The sequence below is a fragment of the Oryctolagus cuniculus genome, chromosome 9 (assembly GCF_964237555.1).
Source record: "Oryctolagus cuniculus chromosome 9, mOryCun1.1, whole genome shotgun sequence".
Classification (NCBI taxonomy): Eukaryota; Metazoa; Chordata; class Mammalia; order Lagomorpha; family Leporidae; genus Oryctolagus; species Oryctolagus cuniculus.
This window is the reverse complement of record NC_091440.1, coordinates 105,715,148-105,733,106: the sequence shown is the minus strand read 5'-3', so window position 1 is coordinate 105,733,106 and position 17,959 is coordinate 105,715,148. Positions and strand designations below refer to the sequence as shown.

Below are 17,959 nucleotides of genomic sequence, written 5' to 3'. Positions count from 1 at the left end.
TCCATCCGTCCATCCATCCATCCATCCATCCATCCAGGCACTGGTCCATGTGTCCATCCATCCATCCATCCATCCAGGCACTGGTCCATGTGTCCATCCATCCATCCATCCATCCATGCAAGCACTGGTCCATGTGTCCGTCCATCCATCCATCCATCCATCCAGGCACTGGTCCATGTGTCCGTCCATCTGTCCATCCATCCATCCATCCTCCCACGCACTCATTTGTCTCCATCCATCCATCTTTCCATTTACTCACTTACTTATTCATTCACTGATGCACTATTTGTCAAGCACCTGCTATGTCTCTTGTGTAAGTAAAAGATCAAGATCTCTGCTTCTGTGGTGATTATGTTAGTAGGAGGATACAGACAGCAATCAAGAAAAATGAATAATTACCGTTTATGTCACCTATGAGGGTGACAAATGCCTGGGGAAAGAATCAAGTGGAGAAAGAGGGACTCAGCAGTGGGTGGGCGGGCACTGCCATCTTACAGTGAGGGAGCGAGCACAGCCGGCAGCGCCATCTCAGCCGACACGCACCTTCAGCAGAAACTGCTCCTTCTCGCTCCGGATCTGTTGCTCCATCTCCTCATACAGGTGCTGGATTTCTTCGTCATAGGCGGCGATCTTCCTACACAGGTAGCAAGAGGGAGAGTCTGATGCGGTTTGCATCTACAATTCCCCACCCCACAGTGGCCACTCCCCTCATGAGCTGGGGGAGGAGGGATGACCTCAGAGGTCAGGTTAGCTAGGGCTGCAGGATCAGGCCCTCGGGGTGAGCCGATCCCGCAGGGATTGTAGAGGCCAGAGGCCAGGCAGGACCTGCCCCAGCTGCTGGTGGGTCCCTTGTGGCCTCTCCTGCTCCCTCTTCCGGCCATCACTCCCAGATGGTCCTGATGTTCATTGGCCGAGCTGCCCTGGACCCCTCCTCTTCTTTTCTGCTGTTTCATGTCACCCTTAAGTCCCCCCTGCCTCTGCTAGACTCACGATCTCTATTCCTGCAGATCTGAGTTTGAGCCCCAGCTATTCTGCTTCTGATCCAGTTGCTGGCTAATGTGCCTTGGAAACAGTGGAGGATGGCCCAAGTGCTCGGGTGGGCCTCTGCCACCCATGTGGGAGACCTGGATGCAGTTCTAGGCTCCTGGCTCCAGCCTGGCCCAGACCTGGCTGTTGTGGCCTTTAAGGAGTGAACCAGCAGATGGAAGATTTCTTTCTCTGCCTTTCTCTCTGTCTCCCCCCACCCCATCACTTTGCCTTTCAAAGAAATAAAATACGCAATTTTTAAAAAGGACAAGAATGTGTTTAGTTCCTGAGCCCTCCATAGTTTTAACCCCTAACTCCCAGGCCCACACGGGCCTCCACTTTCTCTGCTGTCCGAGGCTTTGCCACAGCCCAGCTGCTGCCACTTCCTCATCTGCTGCCCACTGGGAAGCGTCCGCCCCATATGCACAGACTGAGCGAAGAGCAAGCAGCCACTCTGATCTGTCACAGCCTTCCAGTGTGACAGAAACCGTCCACCTCAGCCTGACAAAGGAGCTGCAGGGAGACCCGGCGGTCGGGGTCATTCGTAACAGAGTGCTGGCCTTTGCGTTCCCCTTACTGGAAGCTCGACAGACTGCACGGCGTTGGCCCCAGGGTGTAATGAGCAAGAGACAAGCATCGCCCGTGACCTACACGAGCAGCGGCCCCGTCTCTGCACGTGTTCTGCGTCCCTGGCGCAGCCAATCTTTTCGGTTCAGTGTGCGACATCTCTTACTGGTAAATGGCGGGCATTTGGGACTGTTACTTGTGCTCTCAGCTAACCCGTAACGATGCAGAGAAAATCCTGGGGAGACTGTGCAGATAAAAGGCAACACTGCCGAGCAGGGGCACCCCAGATGCAGTCTGAGTTAGGGAGGCAAGGTCCCTGGACCCTCCGGCCTTTGAAGAAGCTCAGATGCTGGGTAGCAAGTGCGCTCAAGGAAAACCTTAGCCAGTCGTTCCAGTTATATAAATACTGGAGAACGAATAAAATGAGCTAAGAGAAACTCAAAAATGGATTTAGTTCTCCTAAAGCAATACTAATTACAGTCATTCGTATAAGCTGTTTACCATTTATGTTTAATAACCATGTAGGGCATTAATTCGGTAATACCACTCAATGTATTATATCAATTGTGCGCTATGCTTCGTCTGATTAAATTAATATTCTATGCTTTTCCTGTTCATGTGTCACTCCACTAATATGGAATTAACTTACTTTACAAACCACTAAAAACCAAACGGAGGCAAAGGCTGACACAGGCTCTGAGTGGCGTCTACTCGTGGCCCTTGCCTGCAATGGCTGAGGCTACTGGAGAGGCGCCCTGGGGTTCCAGGTCGGCCTCAGTGGTCCTGGGCCCAGCCAGACTCCGACCTGGGCACGCTGGCATCCTGGGAGACTCTCCAGGCCTGACAAGCCTGGTTCAGGACACAGCGGCCTCAGGAATGGGAGCGTTGGAGTGTGGTTCACACCAGCCGCGACCCCAAGCCACCTCGGAGGCCTGTGTGACCTTGGGCAACATTCTGGCTTCCTTTCATCCCACGGTAGCACCTGCTGCACGCCCCGCCCAGCGTCACCGGGGCAGACACATAAGAAAGCCAGTGCTACAGCGTTCAGAGCCACGATGCTCTAAGTACACTTTCTTATTGTAGTTATCGCGGGCTGCGCAGGCCAAGGGGCACTGCTCCCGAGGAGAGGGTCTTAGTTTCAGCGATGGATGAGCTGCTGAGTTCGGAAAGGCTCAGAGGCGACCAGATGACGACGAAGACAAAGCTTAGTCAGTAAAAAGCGCCGTCAGACCAACCCATTAGAGGCACGGGCTGGGGGCGCGCATGCGTCTGCAGGAGCCATGCAGTGACGGCGAGTGCCGCGGGGCCAGACGCTCTCGCGAGATCAGCGTTCAGGGTGGGCCAGACGCTCTCGCGAGATCAGCGTTCAGGGCGGGCAGCGTGCCAGCAAGGCGCGCCACATTCGGGGCCATCGGGGAAAGAGGCGGCAATTCCCGTGCGCTTACTCTACGCATCCTTGTCGCCACAACTGCTAGAAGGCACTCCGCCCGGCTCCTCTGGGGGCTCCTCTGGGAGGACCACCCCTCATCCCCGCCCCCCTGCCCCACCTCCGCCGCCATCTCGCGACCCTTCTCTGAACTCTTACGATGTTCTGCTTGGGACCATTGCACACTTAATTTCAAGTGGACCTGGACAACCGCTTCATTGGGGTTTATGGTCTCCTATCGAGGGCCTGTTAGGACTGAGAACCTATGAACGACTCAGTTTACAACTTCGGGTACCAACCTAGAAACTTCGCGGAGCGTACTGCGGGAACGCCAGACGCCAGACGCCAGGGCAGTGGACGAATGTCAGGGTTGGGAGAGCTTCCTGGTCCAACTAAAACCTCTTTCTCCAGTGACAAACTCCTTGCCACAATCCCTGCATCAAGTATGAAACCAAACGAGGCCAGAGCACCCTCAGTGCTGTCTCTCTGAGCAGCTCTTTTTGGAATATTCCAGCTCCTGGAATGTGTCTCCAGGACCTTATCCTCCTTCTGAATGAAAGACCTTAATAAGCTTGAGAACAGCATCAAGAACGCAAGGAGTTGCGTCCAGCTTAGGCCAGGCCTCCTAACTTCCTCCAACTCAGCCTTGTGTGATTTTATTTTAAAGTCCCTTCACCATCCCCTTGCTCTTCTCTGAATGGGCTGTAATTACCTCTCTTAAGCCCAGAGCCCTAACTTGAACACCCTGATGAGTTTGATAAGCAGAAGGGAGAGCTGACTGTTGTCTCTCTCTCTCTCTCTCTCTCTTTTTTTTTTTTTGGACAGGCAGAGTTAGTGAGAGAGAGACAGAAAGGTCTTCCTTCTGTTGGTTCACCCCCCAAATGGCCGCTATGGCTGGCGCACTGCGCCGATCCGAAGGCAGGAGCCAGGTGCTTCTCCTGGTCTCCAATGGGGTGCAGGGCCCAAGCACTTGGGCCATCCTCCACTGCCTTCCCGGGCCACAGCAGAGAGCTGGACTGAAAGAGGAGCAACCGGGACTAGAACCTGGGACCCGCCTGACTGTTGTCTCACTTGTACTAGATGCTGCCATATTAAATTCTCTTGCCAGCCACCCCATAGCCAATGAATGCTGAGCCCATTTGTCAACTAAAACCTCTAAATCTTACATCTATGGGATCGTTTTGGCTTTGAATACGGTGCTGCCGAATCATATTTCTCCCTCTGTCCCCACTTCTGCCACTGGTGTTGGACAGAGCGCAAGACTATGGACGTAATCTGGTAGAGTCTACGTCTGTGAGTGCCGGTCGATCTTTCTACTCTGTCATGATATCGATGCATCACAATTGGTCATCCAGCTGTGCAATGAATTTCCAAGTTTTGTTATTTTAAATTTGGCTTAAAGTCAGAATGTAGGCTAAACAATCTCTACTGTTGGTTTTTACAATTTAATTTTTTTTTTTTTTTTTTTTTTGACAGGCAGAGTGGACAGTGAGAGAGAGAGACAGAGAGAAAGGTCTTCCTTTGCCCTTGGTTCACCCTCCAATGGCCGCCGCGGCCGGCGCGCTGCGGCCGGCGCACCGCGCTGATCCGATGGCAGGAGCCAGGAGCCAGGTGCTTTTCCTGGTCTCCCATGGGGTGCAGGGCCCAAGCACCTGGGCCATCCTCCACTGCACTCCCTGGCCACAGCAGAGGGCTGGCCTGGAAGAGGGGCAACCGGGACAGAATCCGGCGCCCCGACCGGGACTAGAACCCGGTGTGCCGGCGCCGCTAGGCGGAGGATTAGCCTATTGAGCTGCGGCGCCGGCCTACAATTTAATTTACCTAAGAGTTATTTTGAAGTTTTTTTTAAATATATAAATTATTGGTTTCTAGTTTTATTGTTTTACAATATGAGGATATACTGGTAAGGTGTCTACATTTTGGAATCTGTTAACCTTTCCTCCGTAGCCAAAAACCTATCAATTTTTGCATAACATCTATGAAAAGGGTGCATATTCTATTTGTAAGGCGATCATCTATTTTCCTTTCTTAAGCTTGTCGATCAAAGGTTTCAAATACTTGATATCCTTAAAATATTTTTGTCCAATGTGTCAAATCTGAGATAAATTTGTTAAAGTCTTCTAAAAGTCTTAAGTCTTGCTATTTTTTTTTTTTACAGTCTCTGCCTTATGCTGCCATGTTGCATACCTTCTTTATGGATGGAACTTTTTATTACTACAAAATATTCCCCATTTAGTCTTCCTTTTTTCAAGCTGTTGGTGAAAATACTAAGACAAGGTTGACACCTGTGGCAGAGTTCTCTGGGCTATTAATGCATAATCCATGGGAATAACTACTCAATCTGTCTTCTGTTAGCCACTCTCAAAACACTCCCCCCACCCCCGACCATACTCTAGATGATCCTAGACATCTTGAGCTACATGAGGACCGGGAGGTGGAGAAAAGGCAGATAAAAAAGAAGAGAGGGAAAGAGCCATGTTCCTGTGAGAGAGACGGACAAGTGCAGAGAGAAGCAGCCAGGCAGAGTCAGCGGTAGCCACAAGCCATTGTCTATCCTCCCCTTCCTATTCTTTCCTCATGATGGTTGGACAGTTCCTCTATCAGGTTCCTGGGTGACCTAGCTCATAACTTTACTGCCAACACAGCTATGTTTGTTCATTAATTCAGAGTTAGGAGGCTTGGGTTCAAGTCCTCGTTCTGACTTTGGCGAGCTTTCTGACCTGGACAAGTCCTATCACGTCAGGTAGCCTGAGGCTTTCTGCATTTGAAAAAGCAGATGGTGATGCCTACCTTAGAAATGCATTGTTGGGGCTGGCACTGTGGCGTAGTAGGCTAAGCCGCCACCTGTGGCACCAGCATCCCATATGGGCACCAGTTTGTGTCCCGGCTGCTTGTCTTCCAATCCAGCTCTCTGCTATGGCCTCGAAAAACAATGAAAGACGGCCCAAGCGCTTGGGCCCCTGCACCCATGTGGGAAACCTGGAGAAAGCCCCTGGCTCCTGGCTGCTGTGGATCGGCCCAGCCCCAGCTGTCGCAGCCATTTGGGGAGTGAACCAGCATATAGAAGACCTCTCTCTTGCCTCTCCCTCTCTCTCTCTGTAATTCTGCCTCTCAAATAAATAAATAAATCTTTAAAAAGGAAGAAATAGATTGTGAAGGTTGAAAAAGATACTGCATGTAGAAGCAGCTAGCACAGCAGGCTTAGCTACAACACACATTGGATACATTCTAGTTAAGTAAGCGTCCTGGTTCTCCAGAGGCTAATGGACCCCATTTTGAGATTCACTGCCTGCCTATTCAGAAGTCAGTCAGGAGCCAGGTGGAACTGGGCGGGGAGGGGGGTGGGCAGGGATGGCAGAGTGCTAGGGGCCGAAGACACAGGGACAGAGCCTCAGACGAGACGGCTCCACGTGGGAAGAGAGAACCATCCCTCACCACCAATATTAAAAAGCGTTGACCAAGCCCTTCTCAGAGTATCACCCTGGGTGAAATCATGAAGACGCGGGTTATGTTCTCTGCACACACAGGGATTCAGCAAGTCCGCTGCCTCCGTGGCAGGGAGGCAAGGCGCCGTCAGCAAAAGCACCCACTCTGAACCACAGACCCCACAGCACCCTCCTTGGCTCTGACTGACAGCAATCCCTGGAAGTCCAGGCCCTGGCGGGGGAGAAGTGAAGCAAGCACGCTTCCCGTGCTGATGCAGGGAAAGATGGTGGATTTCTCCGGAGGGAAAAGTTGAGAAAGGCTGCGTCCAGCAAAAGGAAGATCTCCAGGGCACGGAGGAAGGAGTGCCAGGTACATACTAGGTATGCCACAGGCCATGGATGGGTGTGCAAGGGAGTCCTATCAAAGCCAGGAGCAAAACCCCAGGTGCCACCCCAGGGCCAGCTCGTGCCCTGGGCGGCTCTGGCTAGAAGCCCCTTTCTTGAGGGGGCGACTATCAGTGTGGGGGGGGTGGGAGGTGCGTGGAGGGAGGGAGGGGAGGTGCTGGGGCACTGGTGAGCCTGGCCCGGGAGGAAGACAGGGCGGTGATTCCAATGCAAACACAAAGCTCAGACTCTGAAAGCCCCGGAGAGCTGGAAGGTGAGATGTAGTTAGCAGTCGTTTAGCCCGCCAGCCTCCCACGGGGGCTGTGAGAATTAATTAACCTTCACAAAGCGCTTTGCACACGGAGAGGGGAGGTGCTACGCTGGGGCTGGGGCAAGGCATTAATACTGCACAGCACCGCGGCTGAGGACAGCCGGGCCACGGCCTCCCCGCCTCAGAGCGCCGCTGGCTCCCGTGTCCTCGCTGCTCTGTCTCAACCTCCTGATAAAATCTCGTGGCATGTCTGGGGGTCTCGGACGGTCACTTCTGAGGTTCCAGGCAGAGGCATACTGAAATCATGCTCAGGAAAAAAAAAATTAAAAAGGAACATCTTCCTTCTCAGATGAGGGTGGTGTTGATCTTGGAGACAGGAAACGGCATTTTTCTACTTGTGGGGCTTGCACTCGGTCAGTTTCAGAAATGGCCACTGGTCTTGGAGGGTTCTCATGTTGATTTCCTGGGATTCTTGGTGTGTGTGTGTGGGGGGGGGTCTGATCTGTCAGTCTCCTGGTGTGCGAAAGACCAGCCCAAGGCAGGTGCAAAGAGGGAGAGTGTCCCTCCCATCACTGACTGAGCTTTTTTTTTTTTTTTAAGATTTATTTATTTATTTGAAAGTCAGAGTTACACACACACACACACACACACACACGCACACACACAGGTCGGTCTTCCATCCAATGGTTCACTCTCCAGATGGCCGTAACGGCCGGAGCTGTGTCGATCTAAAGCCAGGAGCCAGGAGCTTCTTCCGGATCTTCCATGCGGGTGCAGGGGCCCAAGGACTTGGGCCATCTTCCACTGCTTTCCCAGGCCACAGCAGAGAGCTGGATCGGAAGTGGAGCAGCCGGGTCTTGAACCGGTGCCCACATGGGATGCTGGTGCTTCAGGCCAGGGCATTAACCCGCTGCACCACAGCACCGGCCCCAGTGACTGAGCTTTAAGGCTCACGTTCCCAGCGCCTTCTGTTTTGCAAGCGAAGGAAGAGAGGGTTGAAATAATGAAGTGACAAACTGCTAAAGGTCAGAGCAGTGGGGAGGGCTCAGACCTCGGGCTCTGGGGCCTGCGGTTGCATCCCAAACACATCCGAGCAGCCCGAGTTGTGGGATCATCGGCCTCCTCCGTGTCCGTGTGTGCTCAAGGTGGTTCACGTTTGCAAATTCCACCTGGAATCTGTCAGCTGTGGGCTGAGCAGGAACTAGAAACGATCACGGGAGGGGGCCGCCCTTTCCTGTGTGCACCCCAATGCATTGGTCACAGAGTGAAGACCCGAGACCCGGAGAGAAGAAAAGGGAAGCGGGTTCAGCCTCCTAGAGCTTTGTGCTGGGGGTGAAACTTAACTGTCAGAGGGATTGAGACTCACCACTGCCCCCTGCTGCCCTCTTTGGGGAGCAGCAGTCTCTGGACATCAAATGGTAGCTTTGCTTAGAAAAAAAAAAAATCCTCTTTAGGGTTTTCTGGTCTTCCTGAACTGTCTTTTCTGTCTCTGTAGCTGCCTGCTTGTCTGTGTCTGTGTCTCTGTCTGTCTGTCTATATCTTTCACACATGCCCCCCCACACACACACGACTAGAGTGCAGCTGAATGAAAAAAAAAAAGAAAGTGAGTTTGGAGGAAATTCTGCAAAGGTTGTGAAATCACCAATTGAATTTTCAAGATGGATGAGTTTCTTCCTAATTAGATTCTGCTGCCTTATAGAAAGCATCTTTGCAGCTGTATCTCATCCCATAAAGCAATCCCTTTTTCATTAGTCAGGTTTACAAATCACACCCCTGGTGAGCACAGAGCGCAAACAGCCCTCACCTTTCAATTTGCTCACGGGGCGCTGTTAACAACGTGTTGCTGCCTCATGTAATAATACCCCCATAAAGCACATCAGTTGCCGCTCATCACCTCCAGCGCTCGCCTAGAATCCTCACCTTCCCTCTGGGAGCAGGGCAAAGCACAGATCACGGATCATTCTTGAAGAATGGGCTACAGCAGCAGTTCTCAACGTGGGGTCTGCATCAGAACCACGTGGGGTGGGTGTGTGTGTGCTGCAAGCATGTGCCTCCTGGAGACATACTGATTCAGACTGGGCATCTACATTCTAACTGCAAACTCCTCTGTTCACTCTGAAGTGAGCTCACGTTCAAGATTCAGGCAGCTAAGGCTGGCCACAAGGCCTGCGGGGACCTGTGGGACGTCAAGGCCATGTGTGTGATGCTTTCACTGCCCTCAGAGGCAAGGTCAAGGACATGGGGACATCGCTCCTGTACACAGGCCCTCTCCTGTCCCCAGGCCTCCATTCCACCAGACACCAAGTCTTTTTTTTTTTTTTTTTTTGGACAGGCAGAGTGGACACTGAGAGACAGAGAGAAAGGTCTTCCTTTGCCCTTGGTTCACCCTCCAATGGCTGCTGCCGCTGGCGCACTGCGGCCGGCGCACCGCACTGATCCGAAAGCAGGAGCCAGGTGCTTCTCCTGGTCTCCCATGGGGTGCAGGGCCCAAGCACTTGGGCCATCCTCCACTGCACTCCCTGGCCACAGCAGAGAGCTGGCCTGGAAGAGGGGCAACCAGGACAGAATCCAGCGCCCCGACCGGGACTAGAACCCGACACCAAGTCTTAGACTCGTGTTGGCATGTTATCAGAGTTGGGCTGCCTCCCAGGCTGTATGTAAGACATATTTCCGGGCTGGCATTGTGGCACAGCAGGTTAAGCCGCTGCTTGCATTGCTGGCATCGCATGTCAGAGCGCTGGTTCAAGTCCTGGCTGCTCTGCTTCCAATGCAGCTCCCTGCTGATGCGCCTGGGAAAGCAGCCTAACATGGCCCAGGTCCTTGAGTCTCTGCCACCTACATGGAAGACCTGGATGGCCTTCTGGGCTCCTGGCTTTGGCCTGGACCAGCCCTGCCATTGCAGCCATTTGGGGAGTAAACAAGTAGATGGAAGATCTCTTTCTCTCTCTCTGTCTTTCCCTATCACGCTGCCTTTCAAATAAATAAATAAACCTTAAAAAAAAAAAAAAAGACATGCTCCCCCTTGGTCTGGCATGTTCCCAGAGCCCAGGGAAATCACTCTACCCAGAAAGTTCTGGAAAGTGACTGGGTAGGAGCTACAATTGAAGGGTCTCTGAGCTCCCAGGAAACAGCTTGAGGTCTGCTTCCAATGGGCAAGGTGAGACTGTGCGGATGAGACACTGATTCCCAAGAGGGTGTTGGGGCGATGCCAAGCTTGCCAAGGCCAAGTGTGGTCTATCAGTGATGCAGCATAGGCAGCCGGCGCGGCTTTCCCAGGCTACCGAGCTGCGAGCTGAGGCTGAGAGGCACAGCCTGGGGCCAGCCTTTGATCTAGAAAGCACTTTCTGCCAATGAGCCCACAGCCCTCGTGGACACAGCACTGCTGATGCTTTCACATGTAGACCTTGCGCCCCTACCTCGCCCCTCTGCCGTGGGGCCCTGGCCTCCCCAGCTGATCCTGGTAAAAGGTTTGAACCCATTGCTATCCCAAACAGCACTGCTCAATACTCCCTGGAGGTTTCAAGCACTCCCCCCCCCCCCCGAAAATAAATGCAGAGGGTGTTTTCCACCTCCAAGGAATCCCAATTCTGACGTCCGGAAGTTCTTCTTAATGTCTAAGCTACGTCCCTCACACTCAATGTCAAAGTGTCTCGGGTTTCTGCACAGAGAACCAGAGGAGGGTTACTCAGGGGCACCCCAGTCCGCTAGTGTGGAGGGGTGCATCCCACGCTGGACCCTCAGCAGAGGCACTGGGCTCCAGCGCGGGCTTCCTGCTTGTGACTTAGCGCTCTGCTGTGCTCGGTGGGGCTGCGGCCAACACTGCCCCCAGGATTCTGACTCAAATCTGAGATCTGAACCTCTGCCCCAAAGCACAGAGACAGGGTGTGTGGCAGGGGCAGGGGGCAGGGCGGGCAGGGGCTCAATTTCCAGACTGCAGAGCGAGCCCGCGGAGGAGCCTGGGAGACTCACTGTTGTCCTCAGCGTTGCTCCAGATGTCATCCTAAACCTGGCCGTGCCCAATAGCGTCTCTACTCCCCTCTAACGCTTGGATGTGCCCCTCCCACTGACCAGCTCAAACCTCCGAAGTTTTCAGAGAAGCAAGGAATCCCATGTAAATGTTCTCTTCCTGGGGCCAGCATGGCGCAGCAGGTTAAGTTGCAGCTTACGGAGCCATCATCCCATGTTGGAGCACTGGTTCAAGTCCTGGCTGCTGCACTTCCGATCCAGCTCCCTGCTAATGTGCCTGGGGAGGCGGCGGAAGATGGCCCAAGTGCTTGAACCACTGTCCCCCATGGAGGAGGCTTCAAATTGGCCCAGACTTGGCTATTGCAGCCATTTGGGGGGTGGGAGTGGTGAACCAGTGGATGGAAGATCTCTCTCCCTACTGTTTTTTCCATTAAGTAAATATTTTTTTAAAGTTCTAGATCTTATTGGGGTTTTGGTTTACTGGTTGATGTCTTAGCTGCCCCTGTAGACCATCTAGCCCACCAGCAAGGTGTGGCCAACTAGTTTTTTAAATAGAAGAAAAGATAATAACAGATGTTCTATGAAAACACCAGAGTGTGCCACACGTAATAAGTTTCATTTCAGGTGTACACACACAGACACATATGCAGGGCTTCAGGAAGTTGATGGGAAATTTGCATTCTCTTTTTATTTTTTTTTTAAGATTTTATTCATTTATTTGACAGGCAGAGTTACAGACAGTGAAAGAGAGAGACAGAGAGAAAGGTCTTCCTTCTATTGGTTCACTCCCCAATTGGCCGCAACGGCTGGAGCTGTGCCGATTCGAAGCCAGGAGCCAGGTGCTTCTTCCTGGTCTCCCATGCGGGTGCAGGTGCCCAAGCACTTGGGCCATCCTCCACTGCCTTCCCAGGCCACAGCAGAGAGCTGGACTGGAAGAGGAGCAATTGGGACTAGAACCCGGCGCCCATATGGGATCCGGTGCCAGAGGCGGAGGATTAACCTAGTGCACCACCGCGTCGGACCCCTGCATTCTCTCTCTCTTTTTTTTTTTTTTTAATTACAACTGCTGTGGACTTTCAGGAGTTCCCTCAAATAAGTGTGCAGGGATTTAAAAATAAAATATGTTCCTTCTACTGAGCTGCATTCCCAAAACATGTTTGAAAAACAACAATCCCGTGTTGTCAGTACAGAAATGGACACGCAGAGAGGGCTGGCAAGTCTGCTGGGGTCACACAGCTTGGGGATGGGCAGGAACTCCAGCCCCCCCCCCCATCTCCTAACTCAGGGCTCTGCTCATGACAGACTGCAGCCCTCTGGGGCAGCACCCGGAAGGTGCCCCTGGAATGGGACTGGCCAGAGAGCTCGGCGAGTCTCCAGTTCTGCTGTAGCTCCCTGGGCAGGTGCAGCTGGCGTGGATATCAACTGCGGACTGGCATGGAGGGGGTGGGGACTCCAGCTGAGACAGTTGTGCACACGCAGCCAAGAGTAGCCTTGACTCTCATCTCGAGAACTTTTCAAGCAATTGCAAGATTAGGCCAAAGCACATTGAGAGGCCACTTGAAGACGGATGGCAGGGCTAAGAGGCTCTCCAGCAGGTCAGGGCTCTGTCTCCCTGTGACAGTGGCAGTCAGAGGAGGGCGACCTGCAGAGGAGCTCCCAGGCCACATGCACAGGCTGCGCTGGCCCTGCTTCCAGAGCGAGACACACCCTCCTCTCTGGGACCGGCCACCTGACTGTGGCTGCAGCTCCTCCAGGCCATCAGCATGGGGGTCAGAGGTGTGGGGAGCAACTGGGAGCAACTCGGACTAGACTGTTACTGGAATTAAGACTTATTCTATGCATCTGCTCTCCCACAATATGGCGCTGGGAGAGGAGGAAACAGCTTCTACTCAGCTGCCTCCAGTTCAACCAATAAACAGCAGGACCTGCTCCTGATTGGAGGAGAGCAGCGTACTCGGCATGTGGGTAGCAGAGTTGGGATTGGTGGAAGAGGACTATAAAGGAGGAGAGAGACAACATGTACAAGGAACACCTGAGGAACATCTGAGCAGCCCCCGAGAGAGCCGGCCGGCGGTGTGTCGCTCCCCCACGGAAGTGGGGAAAGTGGCAGGGGGAACTGCCCTTCCACGGAGGTGGAAGGGACGGTAGCCAACCCGGGAAGAACCAGCAGCAAACCCGGGGAGGGCCGAGCAGACGAAAGAACAACGCAGGGTCCTGTGTCGTTCCTCCACGAAGAGGGGGAGCGACATAATGGTGCCGTGACTCGGATATGAAGCCTAGGCAGGGTTTAGTGTCGTTCCTCCATGAAGAGGGGGAGCGACAAGAGGGGAGCGGGGGTAGGGTGGGGTCAGAAATCTCTCCAGGACCAAGTGGGGATACTGAGGCTCAGAGAGGCCAGGAGACAGGAGAAGGGTCATGAAGCTTGCTGGCTGTGCAGTCTCCACACCTCTACCCCGGCTGTGCAGTCTCCACATCTCGACCCCTGAGCTCCTGACTCCCAGGCTCTCACTTCTCAAATTTGCACACGAAGCCCCTGGACATCTCGATAAAACGCACATCAGTGGCCCTGAGGCAAGGCCTGAGAAAGTCTGCGTTCCTAAGACGTTTACAGGTGGTGCCAATGCTGTGTAGCAAATGCATGCCACGTTGCCTGCAAGGATAAAGGGACCCTTGAACTTCACCTCGAGCTACATCAAGCCTCAAAGTCTCCATGGCAGCCCAACAAACCCCCCCAAGGTGGGCAAAGACACTGAAAATAGCAGTCACCACTATTTGGACATGCACCAAATACCTGCGTGCCAGCCCTGTTCCAAACACTGGCACACAGTCACGTGTGGTCCACAAGCCAGTGGCAGAAGCAAGGGGCACAGTCAACTGTATCTGGTCCCGTGGCTTAATCAGCTCAGGGTGACATGGAAGCAGCTCCCTTAACCCTTCCTTTCCCTGAGCCTGGGGAGGCTCCCCAGAATGCTCCTCCCAGTCCTTGAGCTGGGCTCTGTTTCCTCCAGCACTATTCCCCTACCCCCCACCCCAGCTGTGGACAGTCCCAGGGGAGCTCGGCAGGTGAGTTTGGGGTGGGCACTGAGGAGGCACCAGGTGCAGAGCAGGGCCCGTCTCTCTGCCCGTGGGACAGACACGTGGTGATGATGGTCTCCTTCTTGGTTAGGGGCTGGGATGCTTTCTCTGATGCTGTGGAGCAGAGACTGAAACCCAGCCACCCACAAGGCAGGACCAGGCTCTCCTAAGCCTGCTGGGAGGCATCTGCAGAGAGGGGCATGTGGAGTGCGGATCACCAGGCTCACAGGGCCACGGACCTGTCCAGGATGCCTGCAGCACATCTCCGGGCATGCAGAGAAGGCAGGCGGTGGACCAGGCATCCAAGCCCCACCCAAACCCAGCCCTGTGCTTGGGCTTCACCATCAAGGTTACGAACCATCCTTAGTGACAGCACATCTAGTTCCACGTTTCACAAAATGTGAGCCCAGTGCTAAGAAATGGCAGTTACAGGGGTGAGCACTGTGGTGTAGTGGGTGAAGCCGCTGCCTGCAGCGCCGGCATCCCATATGGGCGCCTGTTCAAGTCCTGGCCACTCCACTTCTGATCCAGCTCTCTGCTATGGCCTGGGAAAGCAGTAGAAGATGGCCCAAGTCCTTGGGCCCCTGCACACACATGGGAGACGCGGAAGAAGCTCCTGGCTTCAGATAGGCCCAGCTCTGGCAGTGTGGCCATGTGGGGAGTGAACCAGCGGATGGAAGACCTTTTCCTTTGTCTCCCTCTCTCTCTCTCTCTCTCTTTCTCTCTCTCTCTCTGCCTGTGAACTCCGCCTTTCAAATAAATAATCTTTAAAAATAATAATAATAAAAAGAAATGGCTGTCCCATGACCGTGAGCAAGCAGAGTCCATGAGCACACACCAGCTCTCAGGAGGGGAGCAGGGCCTTGCCCCCCATTCTGTGATGCACCTGCTGCCTGCGCTGACTCTGGTTCGGTTTTCAGCACTTTCTTTGGGTGCTTGGTCTCCTGGAGAGGCCTTGAAGGCAAAGAGAGATGTGAGCCATGACAGGAGGGGGCTGCCCAGCAGGGCTCGGAACCACCTTACAGAACTGCGGCTCTGAAAGGGAGCGCTGACCCCCTGGCTCGGGACAGACCCTGTGTGCTGTGGCCTCAGGCACCAGGCGATCTCACACTGGATCCTGGCTCGGCTGCTTGCAAGCTGTGCATTCAGGGGTGTGACCGAACCTTTCAGTGTCTCGATTTCTTTTTTTCTTTTTTTCTTTTCTTTCTTTTTTTTTTTTTTGACAGGCAGAGTGGACAGTGAGAGAGAGAGACAGAGAGAAAGGTCTTCCTTTGCCCTTGGTTCACCCTCCAATGGCCGCCGCGGCCGGCGCACCACGCTGATCCGATGGCAGGAGCCAGGTACTTCTCCTGGTCTCCCATGGGGTGCAGGGCCCAAGCACTTGGGCCATCCTCCACTGCACTCCCTGGCCAGAGCAGAGAGCTGGCCTGGAAGAGGGGCAACCGGGACAGAATCCGGCGCCCCAACCGGGAGTAGAACCCGGTGTGCTGGTGCCGCAAGGCGGAGGATTAGCCTAGTGAGCTGCGGCGCCGGCCTTCAGTGTCTCGATTTCTACAATGATAAACTGTGGATTATAATAGGAGTCCCCAGGGTACAGGGCTGTTGTGAGAATTAAATGAGCTTCGGTATGGAAAGTATTTAGGAGAGCGCCTAGCATATGGCGAGTACTTAACAAAGGAGAGGGAGGGCTTAGAAGATCTCTCAGGACGGAGTGCAGCCCCGGCCCCCACTTTAGCTAACAGCAGCCAGGAGGGCCCCGGCAAGTCTGGCAGGAAGATCCGAGAGACAGGGCCCTTCGTGTTCCCGGCTTGCCCACACAGGGCCCGCGAGCAGCCGAGACTGGGTTACTCACTTTTGGAGGATGCACTCCAGTTCGTTCTTCTCCTCGTGGGCTTCTTGGAGCTGGGAGAAGATGCTGCTCAGGAAATCCTCGAAGCTGGACAGCAAGCGGGGCTCTTCCTTTTTCAGCTGCAGCCAGAGCTGCTTCACGTCGCTCTCGCTGTGAGCAACAGAAAGGTGTGAATGCGGGCAGGCGGGATGGAAGCTCTGGGGGCGTCTCAGAGGGGCCCGGATCTGACAGGGCAGCCGCACACCACAGCGCGATCGTCAGCAAGCTGACATGTATTGAGCACTTGCTGTTTAGGGGGCACTTCATGGATCGCAGCTCACAGCTCCGCTGAGAGGCAGGCGCTGCTGCTGCCCCATGGGCAGATGAGGAAAAATGAAAGGGAAGCTGCCTAAGGTCCCGCAGCAGCGAAACGGCAGGGCCAGGGCCCAGCGCAGGGCCGTGCGACTCCCACCTTGGCCTCCTTCATGCTGCTGACCTCCTGGGGGATTTTGTGATGGGCTCTTGGTGCCAAGGGAGCATGGCAAAGCCCTTGGGAGTGTCTCAATGTGCCAGGAAGAAGAGAGGAGGCTGGGAGCCCAGAGCATGCTTGATGGGCCAGCAAGCCTGTGGCCACCAGGGCGGGTGGTCCTCAGAGCCGAGGTGGGAGATCTGCTGTCTCACACGTGGCAGAGAGCAGCTGTCACCGTGGAGCAAGGAAGAGAACACGCGGCCCCCACTGAGGCCTGTGGGAACTGGGAATGGCTGACAGGTGAGAGGAAGCGAGGGAGCAATAGGAAAGGTGTGTGTGCAGAGAGCTTGGAGACTCGGAGGCAGGCGGAGACAAGGACAGGGACACACTCAGAAATGGGCACACCAGGGCGTGTGGGCACTCAGCACAGCAAAAGACACACGTGGGGTCACACTGACCACCGAGGGAAAGAACGTGGAGGAGCCACACACTATAAGCCCTCTTCTCCTGGAAAAACTCAAAAATCTACAGCCAATGATCAAACTGAGCCAAAGACACAGCTGATTTGTCCCTTGTTCCACTTCTCACATTCTTTCTTTCTTCCACGTCATCCAAATATCCACCTACTTATTTAGGCCACCCATCCATCCACTTATCCATCCATCCATCCATCCATCCACCCACCCACCCATCTATCCACCTAACCATCCATCCATCCATCCACCCATCTAACCATCTAACTATCCATCTACCCACCCATCCATCCACCCACCCATCCATCTACCCATCTAACCATCTAACTATCCATCCACCTACCCATCTATCCACCTATCCATCCATCCATGCATCCATCTACCCATCTAACCATCTAACTATCCATCTACCCATCTAACCATCTAACTATCCATCTACCCATCCATCCATCCACCCACCCACCTATCCATCTATCCATCCGTCCATCCACCCACCAAGTATTTATTATTATGTTACAAACCTAGCACTGTACCAAGTGACATGACAGAATCTTGGAGACAAGAGAAGGGGTGATGAGGAGCCTCTGATGTTGCCCAGAATGAGTTCCATCTTTTTCCACACAGAATATGCTGTGGGTGTCCATTTCATTGTACAGGTAAAATGTAGATGCCACAGGGGTTCAGAGACAAAAAAAGATCTCAGAGAAAAACCACGGGGACCCCGCCAGCCTTTGGCAGCTTGCTCCCTGCTGTGGTCTCAATGCTTAGGTCTCCCTATGTTGAGATCCTAACCCCGGAGTTGGAGGTTTGGGGGTGGGGTGACTAGATCATGGAGGCAGGGACCTCACAAATGGGCTTGGTACCTTTATGAAAGCGGACTTTCCTGCCACATGAGGACGTGGCGAGGAGATGGCTTTCCATTAACTGGGAAAAGCGACCTCACCAGACACCAGATCTGCGGCACCGTTCTCTTGGACTTCCCAACCTCCAGGACTGAGGAATAAGTTCCCATTGCTCAGAAGGTGCCCCGTCTATGGAAGTTTGCTACA

General features: G+C 53.8%; 1 protein-coding gene across 10 annotated transcripts in view; it reads right to left on the bottom strand.

Moving 5' to 3' along the window:
* Positions 1–17,959, bottom strand: part of CRACR2A (calcium release activated channel regulator 2A) — a 212,075-nt gene that overhangs the window by 50,567 nt on the left and 143,549 nt on the right. For all 10 annotated transcript variants that reach the window (XR_011378673.1, XR_007921043.2, XM_051850217.2 and 7 more), the window contains 2 exons: positions 15,993–16,139; positions 544–634 (listed from right to left, as the gene is read on the bottom strand). Coding sequence is in view for 8 of the 10 variants with exons in the window: in XM_051850217.2 (XP_051706177.2) it covers positions 544–634; positions 15,993–16,139 (238 nt within the window). In the remaining 2 variants the exon portion in view is untranslated. The remainder of the gene's footprint in view (positions 1–543; positions 635–15,992; positions 16,140–17,959) is intronic.